This window comes from Fringilla coelebs (genome assembly GCF_963513975.1).
Source record: "Fringilla coelebs genome assembly, chromosome: 27".
Lineage (NCBI taxonomy): Eukaryota > Metazoa > Chordata > Aves > Passeriformes > Fringillidae > Fringilla > Fringilla coelebs.
This window is the reverse complement of record NC_140053.1, coordinates 2,985,995-3,013,608: the sequence shown is the minus strand read 5'-3', so window position 1 is coordinate 3,013,608 and position 27,614 is coordinate 2,985,995. Positions and strand designations below refer to the sequence as shown.

The 27,614-nt window shown below is 52.7% G+C and overlaps 3 protein-coding genes across 3 annotated transcripts in view; 2 read left to right on the top strand and 1 right to left on the bottom strand.

The window, feature by feature from the left end:
• Positions 1-4,858, top strand: part of ZNF385C (zinc finger protein 385C) — a gene marked incomplete at its 3' end in the record, with an annotated part of 61,272 nt that extends 56,414 nt beyond the window's left edge. The window contains exons 5-9 of the mRNA XM_084222158.1: positions 1,616-1,787; positions 2,178-2,507; positions 3,874-4,061; positions 4,224-4,337; positions 4,634-4,858. Coding sequence (XP_084078284.1) covers positions 1,616-1,787; positions 2,178-2,507; positions 3,874-4,061; positions 4,224-4,337; positions 4,634-4,858 — 1,029 coding nt within the window. The remainder of the gene's footprint in view (positions 1-1,615; positions 1,788-2,177; positions 2,508-3,873; positions 4,062-4,223; positions 4,338-4,633) is intronic.
• A 2,752-nt stretch (positions 4,859-7,610) lies between these two features.
• On the bottom strand, positions 7,611-9,687 carry NKIRAS2 (NFKB inhibitor interacting Ras like 2). Its single transcript, XM_084222146.1, has 3 exons — positions 9,549-9,687; positions 9,144-9,385; positions 7,611-8,774 (listed from the first exon to the last, which is right to left on the bottom strand). The coding sequence occupies exons 1-3, from the start codon at positions 9,640-9,642 to the stop codon at positions 8,535-8,537; spliced, it is 576 nt and encodes a 191-aa protein (XP_084078272.1). The 5' UTR covers positions 9,643-9,687; the 3' UTR covers positions 7,611-8,534.
• A 160-nt stretch (positions 9,688-9,847) lies between these two features.
• DNAJC7 (DnaJ heat shock protein family (Hsp40) member C7) lies at positions 9,848-27,528 on the top strand (the record flags this gene model as incomplete). Its single annotated transcript, XM_084222442.1, has 14 exons — positions 9,848-10,077; positions 17,495-17,583; positions 17,827-17,951; positions 18,038-18,151; positions 18,463-18,537; positions 20,226-20,344; positions 21,937-22,090; positions 23,167-23,331; positions 24,330-24,421; positions 25,575-25,648; positions 25,978-26,124; positions 26,294-26,446; positions 26,890-26,952; positions 27,225-27,528. The coding sequence occupies 14 exons, from the start codon at positions 9,848-9,850 to the stop codon at positions 27,260-27,262; spliced, it is 1,638 nt and encodes a 545-aa protein (XP_084078568.1). The 3' UTR covers positions 27,263-27,528.
• Positions 27,529-27,614: the final 86 nt, after the last annotated feature.

The window sequence follows — 27,614 nt, the reverse complement described above, 5'->3', positions numbered from 1 at the left end:
TACTTTGGCTGCACCCAGCCCTGTTCCAACCCTGTTTTCCAGGGGGAGTTTATTGTCTTTGCTAATGAGGCACCACGCTTGGACTCGCCCTTTGCTTTCCCACGTACCAGCCCCAGCCCCAGCCCTCGTTCCCAGCCCTTGGAAAGCCACAGGGGGAGGGAAGGGGAGGGATGGGGTAGGATGCTTCCCCCTGCTGAGCCCGGGAATCCTCAGCTGGCCCCCAGGAATGCTGTGCAAATTAATCTGTCCTACTCAGGGGTACAGTGTCTAATTCATACTGGGGTTCCACTCCATAAATTACCAAACCGGGGTTGTTTTGGGGGACAATGCAGCATTGTCCCTGCTGGGAGGACACCAGTGTTCAGGGGAATTATTTTTGTGGCCATTTTTATCAGTTTGGTGCAGACACAAATCCATCAGAGTCAGGCTTCATTATCCAGTGTTCACTGAGAGAGAGGAGCTGGGGACGTGAACCATGTGTTGGACACCCCTTAGGTTACAGTGGGTGATGTGTCCTCCCCACCAAAAAACCTCTTTATTTCATTTTTACAGCAACAATTCATTGTATGTTTCTGGAGTCATAAATTTTGCCAGAAAGCTGCTTTTAGGAGTGACTTGATGCATTTAATCAGAGCAGGGTCCTTATCTCGCCAAGCAAGCAATGTGGTGATGTCTTAGAGAGTGATACCTTGGCCTCAATATGTTGGTGTCAGAGCAGGCTGGGGAGAGGAGGGAAAGGACTCTGTGCTACACCCCACTGCTAAAATCCCTCTGTGCTACACCCTAGTGCCAAAACCCTTCTGTGCTACACCCCACTGCCACAACAAAACCACTCTGTGCTACACCCCACTGCTAAAATCCCTCTGTGCTACACCCCAGTGCCAAAACCCTTCTGTGCTACACCCCACTGCCACAACAAAACCCCTCTGTGCTACACCCCAGTGCTAAAATCCCTCTGTGTTACACCCCATTGAGAAAATCCCCCTGTGCTGAAACCCTTGTGTGCTACGCCCCACTCCCAACACCCCTCTGTGTTCTACACCTCACTGCCAAAACCCCTCTGTGCTACACCTCAGTCCCAGCACCTCCTCTCTGCTACACCCCATTCTCAAAACTCCTCTGTGTTACACCCCAGTGCCAAAACCCCTCTGTGCTACACCCCAGTGCCAAAACAAAACCCCTCTGTGCTACACCCCACTGCTAAAATCCCTCTGTGTTACACCTTACTGCCAAAACCCCTCTGTGCTACACCTCATTCCCATCACCTCCTCTGTGCTACACCTCACTCCCAACACCTCCTCTGTGCTACACCTCACTCCCAACACCTCCTCTGTGCTACACCTCACTCCCAACACCTCCTTTGTGCTACACCTCACTCCCAACACCTCCTTTGGGCTACACCTCACTCCCAACACCTCCTCTGTGCTACACCCCAGTGCCAACACCCCTTTGCAGTGGTCCTACCCTGGGCGTGGGTGCCACCAGGTAAGGTGGCTGCACTGGAAACCTGCCTGAGTGGCCAGTCCTGGGTGTGAGCCCCTCCCCTGCCCTGCCCATGTCCGTGTGTCTGTCTGGCTGTCACAGCAGTGACTGGGCCATCCCTCTCTGCCCCCAGAACCAGGCTGAAGCCCACTACAAGGGCCACAAGCACGCGCGGAGGCTGAAGGCCATCGAGGCCATGAAGAACAAGCAGAAGGTGGCGGGGGCTGCAGCGGGGACCCCTGGCCAGGACAGCACGGCCGAGCTGGCCCCCAGCCCCGTGGGCAGTGGGGAGCTGGGCAGCACAGGTACAGGAGGGGCTGTGGGGCTGAGGAGGCTGTGGCTGGGGTGGCAGAGGTGCCACCTGAGTTCCCCGTGGGGGAACAGGGGGTGTTTTCCCTGTGATTTGGCATCTCTGGGAGAGAGCCCTGTCCCACATATCCCTGGGGCTCTGGCACATGCAGGGATGGGCTGGTGGGAGCTGCAGCAGCACCAGGGTTGGGTGCTGAGCCCAGTTGCATGCACTGGAGATAGCAGCTGTAATGAGATCTGGGGATGCATGCAGACCTCTGGGATGGTCTTGGGGAAGATGGGGGTGCTCCCTGAAATCCAGAAAACCCGTTCAGGCACAGAGAACTTCTCTTTCTGCCCATTTCTTTCTCTTTTCCTCTTTCCCCTTTTCCTTCTCCTCCCGACAGCTGATGCCAGTAGCCCACAGGAGTCGGAGGGTGAGGGCAGCAGCCTGGGGCTGGTGCCCAGCACTGAGGAATCACCTGTGGAGCTGCCAGGCAGCGTTGCCCCTCTGGGCTCCCCACCAGCCTCTGAGCTGTCAGAGGGCACCTCAGATGCCACCAGCGTGGCCTCCTCGTCCGCCCAGGCAGCCGAGGCACAGGCAGCTGAGTCAGGCAGCAGTGTCAGCTCGGCCCCTGAGAGCGAGAAAGAGGGGAAAAAGAGCAAACAGCACCTGTATTGTCCCACCTGCAAAGTGACCGTCAACTCCCTGTCCCAGCTGGAGGCTCACAACACCGGTAAGGGCATTTTGGGGGTGGGGAGCCACCTCATCGGGGCTCTGAGCAAAGCCCAGCCATGCCTCATAACCAAGCAGCCTTGCAATGAAGTAGAGAGCATTAACGAGTGTTGCTGTAATTAAAAAACATTCTTTAAAATGACCTGCATAGATAAGTCATGGGGGTTTACCTGGGCTGCAGCTTCTAGGGTGAATTTTCACCAGGTCAAACACTCTTATTGTTCGTGTCTCAAAGACATTTAATCAAGTGACTGAGGCTACTTTATTTTCCATTTAGCTTGAAGCTCATAGCCAGGGCTTCTTCCAAACCCTGAATAATACTTCCCAAGGCAGCTCAGTGGTTTTGACTTGTGGTCCTGTGGAGAAGACCCCTGGGAATGCAGCAAGCTGTGGAGCCCATAGCCCAAAATGACTCCTGGGCTGTGTGGGGCAGCTGTGGGAGCTGCTGAGTGCTGACACTCCCCCAGGGTGGCAGCAGGGGGGGATGGCAGCCGTGGTACAGGGGTTCCCAGTGGGGTCTGTGGGCCCTGCAGTTCCAGCTCCTGGCTCACCCCTTTCTTTAGAGGATGCTTAAGTTGGGCACCCCAACTTTAAATGGCAGGTCCTTCAAATACTGGGAGGCAATTCCTCCCACCCCACTGCCTGCTGGGGCAGCAGCAGCTGCCGTGGGCAGGGTTGGCTCAGGACACTGCTGCGGCTTAGCTGCAGACGTGTCCTTTTGCTTTTGTCAGCTCCAGTTACAAATTCAGGAGCTGATTTGGGGGGAAAAGAACAAACAAACAAACAAACAAACAAATGTTTGCAGGCTGGCGCTGCTCTGTGGCTGTCACACAGCTCCTTGCTTCACGCCTTAAAAAATAGAATGAATTAGCAGGAGCTTAAATTACTTGCTCCCCGTGCACCCTCGCCGTCCCGGCGCTGGCAGGGACAGGACGGAGCGCCCTGTCCCCAGGTGTGCAGGGATCTTGGGTTCTTCCTTCCCCACCTGCTGTGACCCTGCTGAGCTATTCCTGGCTCTGCTGTGACCTTGGGCACGGCTCAGATGCTGCAGCACGGCGACACAGACTGTGCTAACGCCCGGGGACAGGCGACAGGCTCCAGCACACGCTGGAAATAGCAGCTTCTCCAAAGCTGGCACACGGAGGGGGGGGTCTCTGGGAACATGAGCATCTCTGCTCTGCCTGCAACATGCGGTTCTGCAGGGTTTGGGAGTGGGTTGTGCTGCAATGGCAAAAGTTCAGGCTCCCAGGCAGCTCCCTGTGCCCTCTGCGTGCGAGTGCTGCTGGGCACGGGTTGGTGCTGTTGGAGGGCTCTGCTCCTGCTGCTGTGGCACTGGGCTGGGTTTGCTGAGTGTCCCCTCTCGCCAGGCGCCAAGCACAAGTCAATGCTGGAAGGTCACGGCACCCAGCTGCGGCGAGGCCGGGGCAAGCTGCTCTCCCGGGCAGGGCACAAGTCCAAGCGGATCGGGAACAAGGGCAGCATCAACATCCAGAACAAGGCCTTTCACTGCCAAGTGTGCGAGATCTACGTCAACTCCGAGACCCAGCTCAAGCAGGTGACAATGCCCTGGGAGTGCCTTGGCACCGGCTGTGGGCGTGGAGGGACTCAGGGTGGGGGTACCTGACGGTCCCTGCAGGGTGATGGGTGTCCCCACAGACCTGGGACACACTGCCCTGGCTGTCCTGGCTCCCAGTGATCCTGCTGTTTTCCTCCCCAGCACATGAGCAGCCGGAGGCACAAAGACAGGCTGGCAGGGAAGCCACCCAAGCCCAAGTACAGCCCCTACAACAAGCTGCAGAAGAATGCTGCCCTCGCAGTGAGTATTCTCAAGGTACCTGTCTCCCTGCACAGCACTCGCTCGGTTTGCTCACAGAGCCTCGCTCACCGTCAGCCATCCTTTCAGTGAGTTATGGGAGCTGCTTCTCTTAAACCTTAGTTTCCATCACCACAGCTCAGCTTCTCCCCTCAAGGAGGGTGAGCTGTGGTGGTGGGTTTTGAGTCTATTCCTGGGAAGGCCAACACGGGGATAACTTGGGAGTGCTTTGGCAGCAGCATTCACAACGGCAGCACTTGTCATTCCTCCACCTCTTCTGCCGTCTCACGGTGTCTCCTCCTCCCACCCTGCAGTCCAAGCTGGCTTTGCAGAAGCACCTCACCAAAACCCTGGCAACCCGTTTCCTGCCGAGCCCACTCACCGCCGCTGCCGTCTGCGCCATGCCGGGACCCCTCGCCTTGCGACCAGCAGCTGCCACCACCCTGTTCCAAGCCCCGATCCTCGGACCAGCCCTTTTCCGAACGCCGCCGGCTCACGTCCGCCCCACGCCGGGTCCCATCGTCTTCGCACCCTACTAGAGCTGCTGACCCAGCGAGGGTCTGTGCACTGCGGCTGGGCTGGGCTGGGCTGCGCGCTCCGGGCGGCGCTCCTGATACCTGCTCTCCTGGCTGGTGGGAAAACGTAGTCGTAGACATCAACCCCGGCTTCTCCTTTGCTTGGAGAGGGCTCCCACTGGAGAGAGGTGCCCCGAGAGAGCCTGGCCAGCCCCGCCGCGCATCCCCACCGCTCCCCCAGCCTGTGCTGGCCCCCTGCTCAGCAGATGAGCCCAGGCAGTGCATGGAAGAGGACAGTGTCCAAATCAGCAGGACCATCTCATGGCCAGAGCCTGCCTGTCCTTGGCCTGCTGGTTGCTTCTTTATCGCCCTCCCTGTTACCAGACTGGAAGGAGAGGAGCTGGCTGGTCCCTGGGAGAAGGAGCATCCCTCTGGCTCCTGCCAGCCCAGTGGGGAGGGAACTGCGAGGGGAATCTCAGCCCAGCTCTTACTGGGAGAAACAACCCCAGCACAAGTGGGAAGCTGGCAGTTTCTCTCTCAGCCTGGGCTGGCTGTGCCCTTGCCAGCCCTGCACCTGCCTGTGCTGGCAGGGGGTTTCTGTGCCACCCACCAGCCCCCCGTCCCCACAGCTCCCTACGTCCCACCAGCCAAAGAGCCCCCGTGGTGGCAGGCACTGGCCACACTGACCATATCCTCACTCCGAGAGCAATAGCTGACCCCAGGGCCGGCGCCTCCTCCCTCCAAAGCACACGGGCCCTGCCCTGGCCCCAGAAGCACACGATGGGCATGTGGCTAAACTGGGCCACCCTCATGCCCAGCAAGGCCGGGAGTGCCAGTGCTGGCTCCCCAAGGAGGTGACCCTGTGCTTGGCACCTGTCCTTGTCTCTGCCCCTACCTCCCGGGAGATGCTGTGAGGCTGAGTGAATGTCCCTAAAGCACTTTCAGTTCTCCAGTGAAAGGCAACGCTGCTGCTCAGCTGCCATGCACAGCCCTCTGATCCCATCCCAGTTAGGAGCTTCCAGGAAATTACTGATGATTCCCAAAATCAAAGGTGTCCTCAGCAGCCTGGACAATCAGGTAGCCTGTGGAGTGCCAGGCTCTGGAGGGACGCCGAGGCCATAGCTCTGCATTTCACTGTGCTCAGACAGCCCAAGCATGACCTGTCTGGGACTGTCACCGCGGCGCTCTGGGTGCCCAGCACGCTGCTGTACATAGAGAGAGTTGCATCCCAAATGGACCTTTCTCTGGAGGAACACCCCACCCTGATCTATGCAATCCAGGGGGCAGCTCACCTGCTGCATTGGCCGCCTGCGATTCCCTTTGGTGCTGATGCATCCCTGCAGCCGGAGCAGTGGTGGCAGCAGAAGAACCAACATGACACTGAGCTCTGTCCTGTCCCTGGCCCAGGGTGCTGGTTCAGACCTCTGCTGTGACTCTCATTCCCTCCCAGCCCTCGGGAAGAGGCAGGTTGGTGTGTGCACCTGGGAATCCACACGCACAAGCACACATATCTGACGTCTTGGCCATAAGCAGCGCCTGGATTTCAGAACGATTTTGCCCAGCGTGCTCCACCGGTGCTCAGGATGGGTCCTGGCACGGGGAGGTGAACAGGAAGTGGCCAATGGGTACTCAGATGGCTGAAACATATCTGCTTCCCAGGGCTGGAGCCTTGGCAAGGGCAGGAAAGGTGCAGGAAGGAGCACACACCTGCAGGGTCTGTGGGCAGCACCAATCGTGGAGCCACCACTGCGCTCCTGCCATGGAGACAGGAGAGTGAGGGAGCCCCTGGGTACGAATTCACCTGCTCAGGGCATCCCTTCCCCAGGGAAGGAGCAGAGTGAGGGAGAGGGCACCAGGAGAAGAGTGAGCAGCTGTGCATGGAGACAATGGAAAGGTCTTGCAGCAGTGTGGGATATGTGGCTTGGAGCGCAGCTGAGGGAAGCAAGGCTCCCAGCAGAAACGGCTTTGCCAGGGATAGGGAGATGGTCCCACAGCGCAGGGGACACGGAGGGACCCCACCCCATCCCAGGGGACAGGAGCCTGTGCTGGTGGGGCCCCAGGGGACAGGAGACACACTGTCCCTGTTCCCCAGTGCCAAGCAGCCCATGGCTGGCACGTCCCCAGCCACCCCTGCCCGTCTCACTGTGCCCTTCCCAGGCCCTTGGGGTCACCCCCAGTCCAGCCACTGCAGCAGGACAATGGGTCCCCTCGTGTGCCATGAGCCCCTGGTGCTGTGCCCAGCCCCTCAGAGGCTTGGGGAGCCTGGGGCAGCTGGCCTGCAGCTTGCAGAGCCGTGTGGCACCAGTGGGCCTGTTCCCCTCCATTGTTCCAAAAAGCCTGTGCTGGAGCCATGGCTGCTCCTTGCCCCTCACCAGTGGAGTCCTGATGCACTCCTGTTCTTGGCACTTTAACCCTGTGAAAGCCATTCCTTCTAGTGACAATAATACTGCAACGAGCTGCATAAGAAACCCCCGTTATGGCATCCCCCCAGATCCCCTCCTGCTCTCCAAAGCATTTACTGCCTTTGACTTAGCACATGCTGTACTAGGAGTAGGGATAGTCCATAGCGCTCGGTAACGTGTGCCCCTCTGTAAATAACCTTGGAGTGATGTGAAATTTGATTCAAACCACCAGAAAAAAAAAAAACAAACCAAACCCAAAATGGAATATCCAGACTCTAGGGACTTGGCCAGTACCCTCCTGTAATGTTCATTGTATATTTTTTTGATGTACTATAACTGTTGGGAAAAAAAAAAGGAAAATATTTTGATAACCGAATCTCATCGCTTTATTGTGTTACTCGGTAAATAAAAGGAACAAGTATAAACACACTGGGGCTTTTCATCAGTTCTTTTCCTACATCCAGACTACCTGAAGGGAACAAGTGTTGCTGGGTAGGGCTGGGACACCTGTGCCTTGTCTTAAGGTGGTTCTGAGAAGAGGCAGCATTGTGACAGGTGGGCAGTGAGAGCTGCCATAGCCCAAAGCATCTGGGCTGTGCAGGGTAAGTACAGTCCCAGCTCCTCCAAGGATCTAGGTATGCAGGTGAAGCACAACCCCATCTCCTCCAAGCTCATGGCTGAGTCTGCACTCAGGAAGAGGAGGGCTGGAATGGTGCATTTGGGCACCCTGCCCTCAGGAACAGCACCTGCCCTGCTCTAGGCATTCCCTGGGGCAGCATGTCTGGATATTCCAGTGCATAAAGGAGCAGTGGACACTGCCAGGGAAAGGGACAAGCTGCCAGGGAGCAGCACAGAGCCAGCTGGGGCAGGGCGATGAGAGCTGCTTGGCTGGAGGCAGGGCCAGCAAACAGGCCCTGCCCACATGTTATCAGGAAATAGAAAAAGAGGGAGTTGTTTCCTCCAGATGTGGAGCTGATGCCCACGTTCCAGCCAGCCTGTGCTGTGCCTCTGTTCCACTCTCCCAGCCTGCACCTGAGAGCAGAGGGGGTCGCTGAGTGAATCCTGACCTTCCTGTAGCACCTCTGACAGCAGAAGGGACTGGGCAGGGAGAGGAGTGGCTCCTGTCCCTCTGCCTCTCTCATCCACCAGGACCATCCCTAGCCCTGGGATGACTGTCCCTCCTGGCCACCTGCTTCCCACAGGCTCCGTGACACCAGACAGGACTCAGCAGGAGGTGTGCAAGGAAAGCAGGAAGGTGAGGAAGAGCAGGTGGCAATGGAAGGGAAGGGGAAGCAGGCTCATCCATCCATGGATCCACTGCCCTTGTTCTTGCGGCTCAGGGGAAAGGCAGACTTGCTCTGTGGCTGGGTCATCTTGCTGGCCAGGTAGATGAAGGGCTCGATCAGTGTGCGCCGGTCAGCCACGGACACCTCCCACAGCTTCACCTTCTCTCCCTTGGCCCAGTGCTGGGCTGCATCGTGGTCCACCCGCCGCTGCTCCTGCAGGTCACACTTGTTGCCCAAAACCACAATGGTGACCTGTTCCAAAAGGGTGAGAAGGGCCCCTGAAGACCAAGCACAGAGCTGCAGGGCTGACTGGCTCTGCCATGAGACCCTCAGTGGTGGGCTTGGCCCTGCCACTGATTCCACACCCATATCCACGTCTTTTGAAACCAAATTATCTCAGTGCTCCTTTCCCCTCCTGCTGGGGTCTGTGTGTCCTAAACCAGCCCCAAAGTGGAAGGAGCCTTTGAGCATCTGTATGCTCAGAGAGCATCCCAGCAGACAGCCTCTTACTGCTGGGAGTCTCCCAGATCAGGGACCCATCAGTATCTTGTGACAGGCTGGAGAAACCAAAGGCGAGAACTTGCCCCAAGGAAGCAGATCCCACTCTGCCGGGGGACTCACCTCCTTCTTGTCCTTGGACTTGTCGATCTCCTTCTTGAGCAGCTCGACACGCTTGAAGGACTCCTTGCTGTCGGTGCTGTAGACCAGCACGTAGCCGTCGGTGCAGGAGAAGCAGTGCTTGGGCAGCTCCAGCCCGTCCCGCAGCCCCCGCGTGTCGTAGAAGCGCACCTGCTCCCTCACGCCGCGGTCGGTCTCGATGGAGCCCACGTAAATGTCCTCCTGGGTCTCGATCATCTCCGAGCCTGCCGGGGGTGGGCAGGCGACACGTGGGAACGCTGCCGGGGCCGTGGCACAGCACGGCCGGTGTGTGTGAGGGTGACCAGGGACAGCCCACGGGGATCCCCAGAGCCAGCACCGCCCAGGGCCCGACCTGCCCGCTACACCCGGGGGAGCCGCCGCACTCACCGACCACATGGTTCCCGTAGAGCAGCTGCTCCAGGATGGAGGTTTTCCCCACCGAGGCCTGGCCGCACACCACCACCTTGCAGCTCTTGCCCATCCCGCCTCACCGGGGCGGGCGCGGCCGAGCCTCACCGGCGGCGGCGGCGGCAGCGGCAGCGACGCGGCGGCACCACAGCGCCCCGGTGTGGGCGGGCGGACCGCCAGAGCCGGCGCTACTCTGCGGCGGGAGGGGCGTGGTCTGCGTAAGCCCCGCCCACCTCCCCGGTCGAGTTCCGCCTCCCTCCCGGTACCGGCCCCTCCCGATGCCGCCGCCGCGCTCCTCCGCGGGCGCCCCCTGCCGGTCGGGCCCCGCCCCGCCCTACCGGCGGAGATCCCGCCCGTTCCGGCCCTCGCCCCGCCCCGCCCCGCCCCGGTCCGGCCCAGCCCCGCGCGGTAAGATGGCGGCGGCGGCGGCGGCTGAGGCCGAGTGCGATGTGGTCATGGCGGCGCCCGACGGGCCCGGCGAGACCGACAGCGACGAGGAGGCGCGCAGGTAGAGCGGCGGCCCGGGCGGGGAAAGGCGGCCCCTGTCCCTGCCGGTGGGCGGGCCGCGGCCCGGCGAGGCTGGAGTGCCGCAGGGCCCGGGGCCGCGGTGCTCGGCAGGGCCGGGAGCGCGCCCGGGGACTGCGGTCGGTCCTGGCCCGGGCGGACCCCGCGGGCAAAGTCCTGCGTGCCGGCCGGCCGGGAGCGGCGGCGCCCCGGGGCTCCGCAGCGGGGCCCGGCGGGCGGTGACAGCCGCGGGCCGCACGCGGCGGGGCCCGGGAGCCGCCGGCTCTGCGGTGCGGTGCCGGTGCGTCCCGGTGAGCTCCCGCCGCCGCCGTGTGCAGCGGGATTAGGACATGCACCCGTTACCGGAGCGTCCCAGCAATGCAGTTCGCACCCTGTGTCCCGAGGCCACACACCCGCACCGGTGTCGGGGAGCGCGTCCTCCCCCTCGCTGGGGAGGGAAGGAGTAAACTCGTGGGAAGAGGCGGCTCCGAACTCCTGAGCCCTTTGCTGCTCCATCACCGCATCCCCCCGGTTCTGCTCCGTTTGAAATCCGTGCGTTCCGCTCCCTCCTGCCTTGCTGCGGGTCACGGCAAAGGTGCAGAGCGCTGCTCCGGGGGTGCTCCATCATCCCGGAGCTCCCGGTTTGTCCGTGCCCGGGGGAGCTGCCGGTGTCACCTGAGGCAGGGCGAGGTGGGATCCCCACCTTTCCTGCACGTTTTCCCCCCAGGAGTGGGTGAGCTGTGGGAAGATCCCTGTCCTGGAAACTCCGCTGGTTTTCCATGGTGGCAGGTGCTGGGTTCACACCCCTGGAAGGAAGGAGCTGTTCCTGGAGGAGCTGAGGTGTTTGGTCTGGGAGATGATTCAGTGAACGAAGAAGAGGAAACAAAACCAAAAGTGGCCTCTGAGGAGTGGTGGTTTCAGGCTCCCATTGATGGCTCAAGGGATTCTGTGGAATTGAGGCCTGAGAAGCAGCTCCCTGGGGAGATCCTGCTGAGCAGGAAAGGAGGAGCTGCTGAGGAGGCACTTGGGCTGGCAGAGCACAGACATTGCCCAGCCTGCGGGGCTGGGGCGGGCCTGTGTGGGCACAGCACTCCTGCCCCCAGGCAAGAGAAATGTGCTGTTTGAAATGGTGGAAATTCCCAGAGGTAAAACCCTGGCTGAAGGCACAGGTGTCTGCAGGTAGTGACCTTCAGCTCCTTTCTTCCTTCCCGAGGCCCTGCTGTGCACTCGTTCATTAGGTGCTATCACAATGTTTCCTTTTTGTGTTCTTTTGGGAATGTTGCACCTTTCCCTTGCTAAAATGGATCCGTATGGATCCAAGGAGCTGATTCCTTGGTGTTGCTCTGGAAGAACCAGCCCTGCACACCCCGATTTTTTGCAGTTCTGTGCTTTAACCTCTTCCCTATCCCAGCCCTTGGTGTTTCACCGTGGTAGCTCAATTGCTCTTGTGAAAATCAGAGCAATAACTGCTGTACTGGGGAGTGGAGATGGAGCCTCAGGAGGTGTCAGGTGTTTGTGAAACATCCCAGGCCAGGTAAGAGCTGGGTGAGCTCCACATGGGACACACTGATTTGGTGCAGCCTTTGGGGGTGTATCTACGCTCACTTCCATAAAAATCAGCAAAAATAAGGGGAAATCTTTTCAGAATCTTTATGATAACTCAGAACAAGGGTTCCATGTTCTGTTGTTTCCATTTAGGGATTACAGTACAGCAGAATATGGATACTTTGATGCTCAAGAACTCACCTTTGTCCAAATGCCAAATCTGTTCTCTGTGGCTTAGTAAAACTGGAAAGTTAGAAAACGACCAAAAGGAGAGATCTGCATTTCAGAATGGCTGTAACTAATGCCCTGAAGCAGCTGCAGACATGCCAGAGGGCTCCCAGGGTGTCCAGGGCACAGGAATGGAGTGTGGTCACAGGATAATTATTGTCTGCTGCTGCCTCAGGGATTGTTGGGGTCCTGGCAGAAAGTGTTGATGTAATTGTGTTAATTTTATCCGTTGGTGCACCAGTGCTGAGCAGCTGATGAGCAGGACTGGGCCACCCCTAAAAACTCCCTTGTTTCTTCATTAATTTTAAAGGTTTCTCACCCATGGGAACAGCTTTTTCCCTGCTCCCAGCTGCTTTGTGAGCTTGGTTCCCTGGAGCTTTGCCAGGGAGAATTTCCTTGTCATCTTGCTGGCACCTCTGGGTTCTGGCTCCCTTGCATGCTCCAGGCTGGATCTTTCTCCTCCTTCTTCAGCACTGGAGCATATGGAAGCTTTGTTTTCTTAAAAAACCTCCAGCTGTCAGGAGAATACTGCTAGGAAATTGCAGAGCCCCTGGGATGTGTTGGTGCCTCTGTGTGGGCACTGACATTTCCCATAGCAAAGTGATGAGCATGGAGTGAGCCACAGAGGCCTGCCCAGGTTGTGGGTCACTGGCCAGGTGTGCAGGTGTTCCCTGGAGCTTGTCAGGTGTTGGTGAACACCCTGAGGCTTTCCCAGTGCATGAAGTAAAGCTTTTCCAGAATAAATGTAATTTCTGGCCAGTTTTGGGGCAGCACTGGCACGAGGGGGTGAATCATCTGAGGGGCACCAGGTCATTTTGGGATAACCTGGAAATGGCTTTCTGTTCTGCCTGTTAATGGACACTTGGACTTTTCAGGTGATAAACCAGCCCATTTTACTCATCTGGAATTATTTTTGATCTCCTGATCGGACCAAAGCAGCAGAATGTACTCGAGTAGTTGTTTGCTTCCCTGTGCATCTGCAGAGTAGTTGAATATCTAAGTTAGGCACTTGATTTATCCAGTAGGAAAAGGTGATCCATACCTACAGTTTCAACATATTTCCTTAACATGAAATGTGCTTTTTTGAGGTAAATCATAATGTAGATGCAGCTGTTTTCCCATGGAATTCTTTAACTAGTTGGCTTCCTTCATTCAAAAGGAATTGCTCCCTTCAAAAAAAAGCAGTCTCAGGCTGATTCTAGACCCTTCCATGGGTTTTCACAGAGGTTGTGCTGTGGCCCTGCCAGGCAGGATGGGGCCATTGCTGGGAATTAGGTTAATTCCGAGCTCTGGGAATTACATAACAGCACAATTAAAGCTGGGGCTGGGCTGCTCTTCTCACTCGTGGCTGCAGGGAAGGTTTGGGTCAATTCTTGGATTTCTTGGGGCGTATTTTGGTCCTTGTGGCTCTTTTGGCCTTCTGAGTTTGCCCTCAGTTATGAGGAATGTTCTGAGGTTTGAGCACCTTGTGTGTTCAGGTTCAGCTTTGCTCTTGGGGAAGCTCAAGGCAGCGCTTTGTTACTTTTCCATGGGTGAGTCCTTGGCCCATCCATGTAGATATTTGTGTGTCCAGGCTCAGATTTCCCCGGCTGAGGGTCTGCTTTGAGTCTCTGCCACGGTGTCTGTGCGTTGGGGGGAGCTGATGTGCCAGGAATCAGCTCTGCTCTGCCCAGCAGGGCACAGCAGCCTGTCACACACCAGTGTGTGTGACCACTGCCCTGTCCCAGTGCCCACACACCCTCTGGGGGAAGCATCTTTTCCTAAAATCCAACCTAACCCTCCCTCACCCACCTCCAGCCATTCCCTGGGGTCACCAGAGAGACGAACTCAGTGCTTGCCCCTCTGCAGCCCCTCATAAGGAAATTGTAAATAGATATTCCTTTCTATATGAGCATTTGTAATATATTCCTATATATGTAAATATATATTCCTTTATTCCTTTATATGCCTAAATCCTCACTCATTGCCAAGCCTCACCCGAGGACAGGTCTCTAAAGTGCACCCTGTGTATCTTTGTGGCACAGGCAGTGTTTTGTTGCTCTTCCAAGTCCTGAAAGAAGGGAGGGGGAGAGTATTGTATGTCCAGGGGCAAACATGATGGCTAATTTTAAGCTCTAGACATCTGCCTGCTGTAAACTGAATTGAGATCACCCAACTTATTTTACCCCAGTGGCTGAGTCACATCTGACAGCTGAGAATCTGGGTGGGATTTCACCCCCAAAAATGCCTGATAAAAGCACCATATCCTATTGATGGAAAAGCCTTTGCAAGAACTGCACAAAATTGCCAGATCATAACAGGAAAGATTACTTGGTCAGGAAAGGATTTTGGAAGCTTCCTTAAATCTTGGCTATTTTAGGGTTTTGCCACCGTTTCATAATGGAGGCAGGCAGTGAAGTGGGAGTGAGGGTCAGGGGAGCTGGGAGATAGTGACTCTGCCACCTGCTTAGGTGTTGGATTTCTCTCACTGGTGGTATTGCCTTGGCACATCCCTGCCCAGGGGCTGTGCCAGCACACCTGGATCAAGAGCTGCTGGCTTACACATCCCTGAAGGTTCCCATGACAGAAAATCAGGTGTCTGCAGGAGTCTCATTGGGAGCTGGAGTGGGAGGTGGAAGCCACGATCGGCACTCGAGCGGGGGCAGCGTGTGGAAGCTCTGAGGAGGAGGCAGGAGTTGTTAGGCAAGCGTGGGATTGTGTCACTGTGTGCAGGATGGCTTCTCCAAGAGCTGCTGTGCTGGGAACAAGCAGGGACTGAGCTTTCACAGGGCACAGGGAGGAGAAGGAGCCTTGTGCTGGTTCCTCTCTCCCCAGGCAGGCAGCGAGCTCCATTGTGTGAGGGAGCGTCAGCGCACGCAGCTGCTGCTTGTCTTCCTTGGTCTCCAGCTGTGCTAGAAGGGGTTCAGCTTGGACATCAGGTGGAATTTCTTCACAGAAAGGGTTGCCCCGGGGAGCAGTTGGAGTTCCCATCCCTGAAGATGTTCGAGGAGTGACTGGATATCCCACTCAGTGCTCTCTGGTCTGGTTGACAAGGTGCTGATCAGTGTCTAAGATCTCAGAGGTTTTTTCCAACTCAAATGATTCCATGGTGGCAGGTTCTCTGGGGTGCCTGGGACCAAAGTACTTCAAGTATTAGAGATGCTGAGAAATACCATAAAAGAGAAAAAAATAATTGCCTTGCTTGCAAGAAGAGTCACTCCCACCAGCCCCTCCTGTGCCTGTGGTGCATGTGAGTGATGAAAGACAAGCTTCTTACCCAGCTCCTTGCTGCAGCTCTTCTCTGTTTCTGTGTCCAGCGTGGAGCAGCCCAGTGAAGACACCAACCCCGTCACAAAGACACCCATTCAGCTGGGGGTGTATTTCAGCAAAGCACGATTCTTCTTCTATGTCAAAAGTAGCAAGTGGGGAGTGCAGGCCCCAGCAGCGCAGGAGGCAGAATGAGCTCATTCAGGCCACAGCATCTGTTGGGGTGAAACAATCCCCAGTGAGATCAGGGGCTGCAGTTCTCCTTGTTGGAGCCAGAGCCATGGTAAACAAGGGCTGTGTGCTCTGGGTGTCATCAGGGCACAGCAGGGCAGAGCTGCTTCTGTCCTGGTGCTGGAGCTCGAGCCCAGCCTGACAGCTCCAGCAGGTCCTTGCCTTCGTGCTGTGGAGGTGATTTGCTTTCACAATCTTCATTGGAGGTGATTTGCTTTCACAATCTTCGTGGATAAGCCTTAGGCCATGTGAGCAGCAGAAATACCCGTGCTCTCCTTTCTGCCAGTGTCACCCCAGGCACTGTGACTTGTTGATACATTGATCTGTATTAAAATGCTTAAAAGGAAAACAGACCAATAAAAAAGAGTAGAAAACAGTAATCTTTGTGTGGGAGTGTTTCTCTGGCATCTCAAAGTGCCGGTGCTTTCTGAAAATTGGTTTTGCCAGGGTTATGTTTTCTTTCTCCCATTTTCCCAGCTCTTCCCAGCAGTTTGTGGCAGATGGGGTGCTCTGGCAGCCAGCCTTTAGCTGTGTCTATTAGATGGTGATTCCTCATGACAGGACAGGTAAAATGGCTGAAAGATTGTGATTCAGCCCAGTGTGCTGGACAGGTTGTGGTGGTGACTCAGGTGAGTTCTGCCATTAAGGCTGTTCACACATTTCTTTAGACTGTACAACAAAGACCTAAGGGAAGGAGCTTTCACAGGATCTGTGATTTTCTTTTCTATTTGTGATTACAGAAACAAGAGAACAGTGAAATTCTTTATTGCCTGGGTTCCAAAAGTGCAGAAGTGCTGAGTAGTTTTTCCACTGTATTTCAATATTTGATCTGTAATATTCAGAAAAGGTGGTTGTGTTTGGAAACATTTTAATCATGCAGAGTTTGTATCCTGATGCTTGTGGTATGAATCCATCCCACAGGCATATCCTTGTTGCACATCAGTGTAGCTGGGAGAATGCAGAGCTCCTGGGGCTCTGCTGGGTTCTGGCTTCTGAGGAAAAGCCAGGCTGCAGCACCTGCCTCAGGTGTGATGCTGGGAGGGCTGTGGCAGTTTCCCATCTCTTCATCATTTTCTGGAGCAGGGGTGGAAGGAGGTGACCCAGGAGCCAGGACAAGGCCCCTTGGGGGGCAGTGGGTGTGTGCTGCCCCTTGCTCTGCCACAGTTCTTACCCATCTCATCTCCTCCTAGGGTTTAACTCCCTCAGGGCTGTGGCTGGACTCAGCTGGGATGTAGCACACAGCAGAACTTAAAACTGAAAGTGAAGAGCACGCTTCCCAGCTCCCAGTGTCCATTGTTCTGCCAGCTGGGAAATCTGTGATGGCTCAGTGAAAACAACCCCTGCATGAGGTGGTTGTGTGGGAATGGCCAATGGCAGCCTGAGCAAGGCTGAAAACATGGGAACTTGTTCCAACACAGCTCCTTGTGTTCTCTCCCAGGTCATCCTGCTGTGCCCTGCTCACATTTGCTGTTCCATCTCTGTGATGTGCTCTCCCTCTTGCCCTGTGCAGGTGAAAGGCTGAAGGGAGAGGAGGGAAGAGAAGGGCCTTGGTTTCCCTCAGGGGAAGCTTTGCTTTCGAGAGTTTAAGGGAAGCTGCTTCAAACCATATGTTGTGTGTTTTTAAATGTCCCAAACTGTCTCTGCAAATGCTTGCTCTTGAGTGTGAGGACTATTTCTAGACCTGTTGCCAAGGCAGTGCCAGGCTTCTGTTGCAGGCTTGTACCCATATTTCTCTTTGATTTAGCTGTCTTTTGAATGTGGAAATTGTTCTTGGCTCTGGTTGATAAGTATGTGGGACTCCTGAAAGAGCCAGCACTGTCTCTTTTGTTCTGAGGTGCAGCACCTTGCAGGAGGGGGCTGTTGGATGAACTCCATACCAGGGTGTTCTGCTGGACTCTGAGGGGACTCAAAGGTGGCTTTAGGCTTCTCTTGCATCCCTGTGAAATTTGGCCAGGAAATATCACTGAATATCCCAGGTGAAGCACTGGAGTAGCTGGGAGCCCTCAGGAAATGGGGTGTGCTGGGCAGTGTGTGCTGGGGAGATCTCACGAGAACCAGCCTAAATTTGGAGCTTTAAACAGTTCTACTGCTTGGGGGTCAAATGCATGTCATGGTCACAATCTCTGTGGTGCTCAGTTCTTCTGAAAATGTGGTGTTTTGCTTCCTTCCAGAGAAGCAGAAGCATTCAAGGAGCAGGGAAATGCATACTATGCCAAGAAAGATTACAACGAAGCGTTCAACTACTACACAAAAGCCATAGGTGAGAACAGCTGATAATATCAATCTTTACTGAACACCATGTCTAAAACTGGAGCTGCTTGCTGATTTCAAACACACCAGTGGGGCTTCTGACAACACATGCTGAATGAAAACCTCTTGCCTGCTTTAATTACCTTAGGAAATGTCACCAGATCGATAATGCCAGTCAGGGCCAGTGTTCTTAAGTGCCACAAATTGTGCAGCTGCTGCATTACGCTGATAATGAGTCTTGCATTTTCTCCAGATACGTGTCCCAATAATGCCAGTTATTATGGGAACAGAGCTGCCACGCTCATGATGCTGGGGAGGTTCCGAGAAGCCCTGGAGGATGCTCAGCAGTCGGTCAGGTTGGACGACAGCTTTGTACGGGTACGTGGAGAGCTTCAAGCACCTCTGTCACTCCCTCCTCTGCACCTGGGACAGCTCTTGCAGATCCCTTTTCCCTGTGTTCCCAGGGCCATCTCCGGGAAGGGAAGTGCCACCTTTCCCTAGGGAATGCCATGGCTGCCAGCCGCTGCTTTCAACGAGTTTTAGAACTGGATCATAAAAATACCCAGGCACAGCAGGAGGTAAGGGGATCTTCAGATGGAATTGTCCCCAGGGGATGCTCAGGAGGCTGAGCTGGCCAAGGGAGAAATGGAGAGTGGTGTAAGGCAGCTCTTTGTCTCTTTCACAGGGTACATTTTCCTGGACTCTCAGTTCAGTCACTTCATTTCAAACTGATTTTAATGCTGGCAAAAGTATTCATGTCATCTGCATTATTGGTCCATAGTCTGCAGTAGTTTTGGCTCTGACATTCAGGCTTTGGCTGTTGAAATGCTGCTCGGTGGCATTTCAGAGCAGAGACTGTCCTGCAGCACTCATGTGTTCTGTCTTTCAGCTGAAGAATGCCACGACTGTGCTTGAGTATGAAAAAATAGCTGAAGTGGATTTTGAGAAACGGGATTTCAGGAAGGTGAGATTAACTTGTTTGTTGTGGTCTTATATAAAAACTGGTGTGTTTGACATGGCCCAGGCAGGTGTGTGGCTGGTTTCCTGGCTGGGTATTTGGGAGGTGCTGTGCCACATCTGTTGGAGCAGGGCTGGCTGGTGAATTGTGTCAGCTCTGGAAGTGGCAGAGCTCGTGCTCCCTGAGCACTGACCAAATGACAAGTGAGGAAATGACTGGCTCAGGCCAACCCTCTGTCACTGTTTGCTTTGCAGGGTGAGTGGAGTCATGATTGAGCTGTTTGAGACAGATTTTGTCAGCAGCAGCATTTGATCACATTTTGCTCCTGAAATGCATATCCAGGATTCTTCTTTTTCAACTCTTTGGAAGAAAAAAAAAATTTAAAAAAAGGCATGCTGTGTGCTAGTGAGGGTCATACAAGGAGGAATGCAGATCTACATGGGCCATTCTCCTTACAGCTTCCAAATCTTTCTTCCCAAGGATTGTAACAGGATGCAGCTGGTACTGACCTGATAGAACAAGAAATGACAGCATGAAATCTGAAAGGCACCAAGCACTTCTCATGCAACTGTTTCTGTGCAGTGGATGCATGTAAGGCTCAGATTTATCCCAGAAAAGAGATTGTCTGGTACATAGAGCTCATTGTTCAGGTCACTCTTAGGCTAAGCTCAAGATTTTGGACGGGTAAATCCCAGCTTTGGATCACCTGTTTCTGAGGAGCAAATGGGATGTGTGATCAATCTGAATTTCCTGGGTAGGAATTGCCCTGCCTGCTCATCTGCATCTGTCCCTCACTTCCCCAGTCCCACTTTGCTGGGGAAGCTGAGATGAAACTTGATCTTTGTTTCTGGAGAGCTGCTCCTGCCTCACCCAGGAGCCCTTGGCTCAGGAGCACAGTGCTTCCCACAGCAGGGCCCCGTGATGTCACAGGCTGAGGAGCAGATGAACCTTGGGGAACAATGCCCTGTTCTTGCACAGATGTCCCCACCAGAGTGCAGGGATGGAAAAGACCCATTAGCTCACCCTGCCCATGGCTGTCAGGCCAGTGGAAGATCAGTCCTTGCACTGTACTTTTTTGTGTTTTGTCCAGTCCAAACTGTCTCAATCTATTGAATTTCTGTCCCTCCCACATGGCTTTATACTGCAGGAAACAGGGGCAGGATTGTCCTTCTTGGCCCTTTCTTTGGGCCTTGCAGTTTAGAAGGGTTAAAGGGATGAAGCTCCTACAGGTGTCCCTTGAGTTTTGTGTAGTGCTCTGTCACAGTAACACAGCAGGTGCCTCAGACCTTGGCACACAAAGCACAAGCTTTGAAAAAGATATCAGGAAAATAGCACAACCTTTGAAAAAAGGTATGCACTTTGAAATGTATGTCAGGAAAACTTTCCAATGCAATGTGTCTCCAGCATTGGAAATTGGGAAAAAAATCCTAGCTGGAGATACAGAAAACAGTGGGGTTTTCCCAGATAATTCACACCTTTCCTTAGCCTGAAGGCATGGTGCAGAGTTTGTTCTCTGTGTAGGGTTCACTCTCTGGTGTCTGATGTTGTAGCTTAGGAAACTTGAAGAAGCAGTGGAGGTGGGTGTCTGCACACTCACCTTCCTGATCAAACACAAACCTCAAGCATGGGCCAGCAGTTCAGAGCAGAGCCTTGGCTCTTTGCTGTGCTCAGGGCTGTGGTTCCTCCCACCCCAGGTTGTGTTTTGCATGGATCGTGCTTTGGAGTTCGCTCCCGCCTGCCACCGCTTCAAAATCCTCAAGGCCGAGTGTTTGGCACTGCTGGGCCGGTACCCCGAGGCACAGTCTGTGGCCAGGTGAGTGTCTGAGGGCTGGGCATGAGGGGCTCCTGCTGGGGAGTCCTGGCTCCATGCCTGCAATAAGTGAGGGAATAGAAAATACAAATATTCCTTAGTGTGTGGTGGTGTTCACAGGGGTCCCAGGATGGGGGGAGAGATGAGAATCTTGACTCCGTGTTTCATGGCTGATTTATTATTTTATTATATATATTATATTAAAAGGAAATGATATATTGAAACTATACTAAAAGAAAGGATTTCATCAGAAGGCTTGAAAGGAAAAGAATGGAATGATAATAAAATCTTGTGACTGACCAGAGAGTCCGAGACAGCTGGACTGGGATTGGCCATTAATTAAAAACAACCACATGAGACCAATCAAAGATGCACCTGTTACATTTCCAGAGCAGCAGATAATTATTGTTTTTCTTTTCCTCTGAGGCTTGTCAGGAGAAAAATCCTGTGAAAAGGATCTTCCATAAAATATGTCCGTGACACTTAGTGCCCGTTATGGGAAATGGGTTTGCAGAGAGCTTTTAGGGCTTGACAGAAGGCCCATACAGTGTGCATCCACATGGAAACTTTGAGACAAGAAATGCTGAGAAACTGTCAAAACTTTGAGATATTGGTGAGAGAGAAATGGAGCTAGAAAAAAGTTTCAAAAGATGGCCTTGCAAGTAAGACTAGCTACTTTGGAGAAATAAAACTCTGAAAGATGCAAAGTAGGAGCCATGAGGGGTAGTTTTAGATGATTGGCTTTAAGGTATCTACAGCATGGTGTGGGAAAAGCTGATAGGCCAAGAAACACCTAAAATGTATTGTAATTGGGAAATAATTGGCTTCTGATTGTGATGGCGTGGATTATAACATCTCTATTGTCTCACCCTTTTCATGAGACTGTAAATAAAATAAATAAAATAAAAATTTTTAAATGCCTCTCAGTTGCCTCATCTCTGAGTCAGGAAAAGGGTATTGTCCCACAAACATTGTGATGAGGAGGGAGTGTGTGAATTATCCCCATAAATCTTCCTAGGAAGCTGCATCCAGACCCCATTCACAACCAGCCTTCCTGCTCGAGGAGGCTTCTGTCCTTTTACCTTACCTGTCCCACAGGCTTGTTAAAATAACTGGGTGCTGTCACTGTCATGTTGTCTGAAAAATCCTCTTTGCCCACGATTCTCCTCCTGGGAAGCTGAGAAGCCTCAGAGGAAAAGGAAAACAATATTATCTCATTTGCTTCTCCTGTGTTTTGCTGCTTTGGAATGTGGTTGGAGATTTTTTTATCCAGCATGTGAATTGTTTTTACTTAATGATCAATCACAGTCCAGCTGTGGGCTCTGGGGGAATCTGGGTTTTTAATAAGTATCTTGTTAAGCCTTCTGTAAGTATCCTTTCTCTGTTCTTTAGTATAGTTTCAATATAACATTCTTTAATATAATATAGTAACATAAAATAATAAATTAGCCTTTGGAGAACATGGATTCCTCCATTCATCCTCCAACAGGGGACCCAGAAAATACCACAGGGAGGTATTTTCTCAGTGGAGGGAGGTGCTTGTGGGGGTCAGGAGGCAGCAGGAGCAGGGAGGATGTCCTTTATTTGTGTTGCAGTGACATCCTGAGGATGGACTCCACCAACGCCGACGCGCTGTACGTGCGCGGGCTGTGCCTGTACTACGAGGACTGCATCGAGAAGGCTGTGCAGTTCTTTGTGCAGGCCCTCAGGATGGCCCCTGACCATGAGAAGGCCTGCCTTGCCTGCAGGGTAAGTGGTGAAAATGGGGCTGTAAAATCACCAGGATTTGGGTTTTTTAGACCCAACGTGTAGTTTGGTTCTGCTGGATCAATCCCTTCTCCCTCCCTCATCATTGGTTGTCGCTGTCATATTTTCTGGAAAAATCCCCTTGTCAGGATTTCTTCTCCTGGGAAGCTGAGAAGCCTCAGAGAAAAAGGAAAGCAATAATTATCTGATTGTTTCTCCTGTGTTTTGCTGCTTTGGAATGTGGTTTGGAGGTTGTTTGTCCAACCTGTGAATTGTTTTGACTTAATGACCAATCACAGTCCAGCTGTGTTGGGACTCTGGAAGCAGTCCCAAGTTTTTCATTAGTATATTGTTAAGCCTTCTGTCTGTATCCTTTCTCTAGTATAGTTTACTATAGCATCCTTTAATATAATTTAATATCATAAAATAATAAATTAGCCATCTAAGAACATTCTCAGTTCCTCCTTCATCCTGGGGACTCAGCAAATATCACCATTGGCTTTCCCAGATCTCCAGGAGCAGGCAGTGTGTCCAGCCCTTCCCAAAGACAACCAGCTGCTGCTTTAGATAAAGTCAAGCTCCTAGAAACTGTTTCTTAGCAGGTTGTGATATTTTGAAGCAGCCTCCTCTTCACTCTTTGTTCCCTGGTCAGACAGAGGAGCAATAAAACCTGATACCTTGGTTTTAAAGGAACTCCTGACTTTCAGGTCCAATATCCAGGCCAATACCCTGACTTTCATTTAACACAGCTCCTCTGTGTTGCTCCTGGTGTGGTTCTTCAGCTGACTTTAAATCTGTCCATATGCTCTCAGAAAGTGAACTCCTGGTCCTTTTATTTTAATCCATAAATTTACTGCACTGTCATGGTCTCTTCTTAAAAATTAGGCAGCCTTTTTGCTATGGAGGATGCCTGGAACTGGCACTGGCTGTTCCTTAGTGCTTCTCTTGGGGGAAAGGCAAAGTGAGATCATTTCAGCTGCTGGAGCAAGGCTGTGATTTGTATCCTGATTTGTGTCTGGCACAACAAGGTGCTTGGCCCCCCTGACCTTGTTTCCTTACCCAGGTGTGTTTCCTTTCAGAATGCCAAAGCACTTAAAGCGAAGAAGGAAGATGGGAATAAAGCATTCAAGAAAGGCAACTACAAACTAGCATATGAACTGTACACAGAGGCACTAGGAATAGACCCAAATAATATCAAAACAAATGCCAAACTCTACTGCAACAGAGGGACTGTTAATTCAAAGGTAAGGGATGTTCACCTGGCAGGTGTCTGCTGCCAAACCCCTCACCATGGCACTGATAAACCACAGATGAGTTATTCTGGAAAGCACAGGCTCCCCTGGCTGCTGGGCAGCTGCATCTCTGAGGCCATGGGCAGTGTTTCAGGGTTTTGTGCTTGCACAACACTTGGATCAGTTCCCAAGAGCCAGCAGTTGACTCCTGCAGAAACAAAACTCAAATACTTGGGCTGCATGGAGTGGGAGGGAGAGGAGGGACGTGCTTCAGCCTTATCTTAGTCAGCAAAAAGCACCCTTGTCTCTGTTTGTTTCCTTCCCAGGAATGAACAGATTTCTTTTCCTATTCTTTTTGTAAATCATGTCTTGCTTTGTGGTTTTATGTTTAAAAAAGAAAAAAAAGACCTATTTTAAAGTCCCATGACACTTTGCTGTTGAATTTTAGTCCTGCACTGTCCAGAGAAACAGCCAGTCATGGGACAGTGCTCCCAGTTCCCACCCTGTGTCCTCTGGGCATTTTTCTTCCTCAGCTGTCCCAGTGTTGATGCTGCTTCCCAGACACCCCCACTTGGTCAAGAGACACAGGCTTTTCCCAAAACCTGGGCAGTGGGATGAGCTGGAGGCCACATAATGGATGTCTTACATGTTTGTGTCTGAAAACAAACAACACTTTTTCTAAAAGACTTCTTTTAAATATTTTTAGGTTTTAGGAATAGGTTTGGACACAGAATTGGGATTGTTATCAGGAAGGCCCTTGGTTTTGAGTGCATTTCTGACACAGAAACAACACATAGCTCTGTCATGTCACTGGCCAAACCTCTGATTTTTTTTTTTCCCCAGTGAACAAAAGCTCTGTGTTTGTGAGAAATTGGGAAAAAAAAATCCTAGATGGAGACACAGCAAACAGTGAGATTTTCCCAGATTCTTCCCACCTTTGCTTAGCCTGAAGTGATGGTGCAGAGTTTGTTCTCTGGGTGGGATTCACTCTCTGATTTCTGATGTTGCAGCTTAGGAAACTCGAAGAGGCGATCGACGACTGCACGAACGCGGTGAAGCTGGACGACACCTACGTCAAAGCCTACCTGAGGAGGGCACAGTGGTGAGTGCACCTTGGCTCTGGCCACCTCTGGGGACAGCAGTGGCCTCCTGGCAGCTCTGAGGGACAGCCTCACAAATCTGGAGCTTGGCTGGATAGAAGGGGTGAGGCCCTGAATTTATTCCTCTTCCTTATGGCGCTGAGGAGAGGGGGTGGCTCTCTGTGGCCTCTCCTGCCTGCCTGGATCTGCCACTGCCTCTTGATGGTGCATTTATGGCATCATCTGAGTTGGAAAAGGCCTCCAAAATCATTGTCTTGCCTGCAGGGTAAGTGGTGGAGATGGGGCTGTAAAATCACCAGGATCTGGTGTTTTTTTAGACTCACTTCATAGTTTGGTTCTGCTGGATCATTCCCTTCTCCCTCCCTCATCATTGCCTGGTGCAAAGGCACCAAACTTTGACTAATTACCTTCTTGTCAAGTAGACCAGAGCACTGGGTACCACATCCAGTTGTGCATCTCCTGGAATGGTGACTGCACCACCCCCCTGGGCAACCAGTTTCAATCCTGACCACCCTTTCAGGGAAGAAGTTCTTCTTCATGTCTGATCTGAACAGGATTTAGGGAGGATTTGTGCTAAGACTTGACTCAGCTTACTGTGTTTATAGACACTGACTGTTTATAGGTGTTCTGTCCCACAGAGCCCCTCTCTCTCCATGTCTGCAATTGCAAATTTACAGTGATTGGAAAAGAGATTGAAAAAGGCCTCCAAGATGAATCTTTTCTAACCTCCCATCTCTGTAATTGCTAAGTTACAGTGAGTAGGTAATTTGTGAGTAAGGCTGAGGGGGGACAGACAGACATGTGTCCCTCAGAGGTGCCAGGACTGTCACTCCTGACCATCACTGCCACTCTGAAGCTCTGTGCCAGCCCTGACCCTGCACCAGCTTCCTGGAGCTCAAGCTGGGATCAGTTCCTGCAGCTGCACATTGGAATTAGCAGAACTTGTGCTGCCAAAGGAGTTCACAGTGTCCCCTTGGAGCCCAGAGTGCAGGTTCCTGTGACAGCCTTTCCCACAAGTGTCAGGGCTCCTCTGAGGTCTGACCTGCTGGAGTCCAGAGCACTTCTCTTGCTCCACATCCACCCAGACAGCCTGTGCTGAGCCCCTTCTGATGCTCCTGTGAAGGGCACCTCGACCTCTTGTGTTTCTTTCCGCAGTTACATGGACACAGAGCAATATGAAGATGCTGTAAGAGACTATGAGAAGGTTTATCAGACAGAGAAAACAAAAGGTGAGCACAAAAGCACTCTCTGTGTGTGCACAAATTTCCCTGAACTGGCATTTTTGTTGTTCCTTTTTTCCTCCACAATATGCTGTGATTTGCAGCCTAATACCCCAACAGGACAATTTGGAGAAGCCCTTAGAAGCACTGGGAGTCTCTGGTCTGGTTTCTCTCCCAGCTCTGAATGCTGAGGTGATAATTCACCTTGTGTCTGAGGCAGTGCCCTGGGTTCTGGGTCTGGGTTTGCTTCTTGTCTTGACTGTGCCCTTGTTTTTTGAGTGGCCTGAAGTGGAAGGGATGGATTAACTCCTCCCCTCTGGTGTTGTGCTCCTTTCCAGAACACAAGCAGCTCCTAAAGAATGCACAGGTGGAACTGAAAAAGAGCAAAAGGAAAGACTACTACAAAATCCTGGGGGTGAACAAAAACGCCTCTGAAGATGAGATCAAGAAAGCTTACAGGAAAAGAGCACTAATGCACCATCCAGGTACCCCCAGCAGTCCTCTGCACTGAGGCAGAAATGTGTGTGCAAGAGGGAATTTCTGGGAAATAGCAGCTCTGACCCCACAGATCTGGAGCAGGAGCTTAGGAGTGTTTAGCATTATCCATTTGCACTGAAAATTAAAAGCTTTTTCCTGCTTGTTTGTGTATCCCAGACAGACACAGTGGAGCAAGTGCAGAAGTACAGAAGGAGGAAGAGAAGAAGTTCAAGGAGGTTGGTGAAGCCTTTACCATCCTGTCAGATCCCAAGAAGAAGGCTCGCTATGACAGTGGGCAGGACTTGGAAGAGGATGGATTAAACATGGGAGGTCAGTGTTCTTTACAAAACCCTGCCATGGCAGCCTTTAACCCTTTAGGGTCTGCCTTGTCCCTAAAGCAAGCCTGCTGTTGGGAATGGTTCCATGAATTCTTGGTTTGGTCCCTGACAGCATTGGGATGAGCTGAGTGGTTCTGGCTGGGAGCAGCCTGGGACACTGGTGGGTGTTGGCTCAGCTGCCATTGGGCAGAAATCTGTCCCAGGATGTGGTGAATAGTGTCATTGTGATCCCTAAGTGCTGCTTCTCCAGCTCCTTGGGCTGCCCTGTGGCAGGTTCTCTCTGCTTTACCTGTTTGTGGTCACTGCATGGCCCTGGGGCCAGCCCTGTGTCCCCTTCTGAGACACTCTGGAGCCTCAGTGAGCTGGCAGCTCCTGAACTGTGGGAATGTGATGGTTGTTTCACTGCAGCTCATGAATTCCTTCTCTTCCCTGTAGAATTTGATCCAAATAACATCTTCAAGGCCTTCTTCAGCGGGCCAGGGGGCTTCAGCTTCGAAGGTAGGTGAGATGTTCTCCTCCCAGCCCTGGAATTGTGAGTACACAGATCCCCTGGCAGGGCAGCTGGGGCTCCCAGGGGATGTGCTGCTTGCACAAATCTAAGAGCTCTTTCCAAGTTCTGCCTGCTGGTTCTTCTGGGTTCCAAAGCCCCAAACTTGGGCACTCCTCATTCTGGAGCTGTGTGTGGGCTTGGCCATCCACGTGCTGCTTAGGATTGCACTAAACCAATTTGGATTTGAAAAATCCTGATTATCTTCCATTTTCTTTTTCAGCTTCTGGGCCTGGAAATTTCTTTTTCCAGTTTGGCTAAGAAGCAAACAAACACAAATCAAACCACACATACCTGATCTGCTTCTTTTAACCTCGAGTACGGACAGCCCCAGACTCCTCCTCCATCACGTCTCGTTGTCCTTAGAGCAGTTTCATTTCTGGGTTGGAGCCTCTGTTTGTGTGTTGTGTGTGTGAAGAGGAAACCAGCTCGGGAGGGGAAGGCTTGTGAATTTTGTTTTACGGTTAACTTTATTAAAAAAAAAAAAGTTGAAAAAAAATAAAGCTTTGAATCTTTTGGTCCCTCCATGCTGGCCCGTGCTTTCAGCTGCTTCTGCCCCTCAACACAGAGGATTTCCTGGAATCTTCCCAGAATCTCCACATGTGTGAGGGAG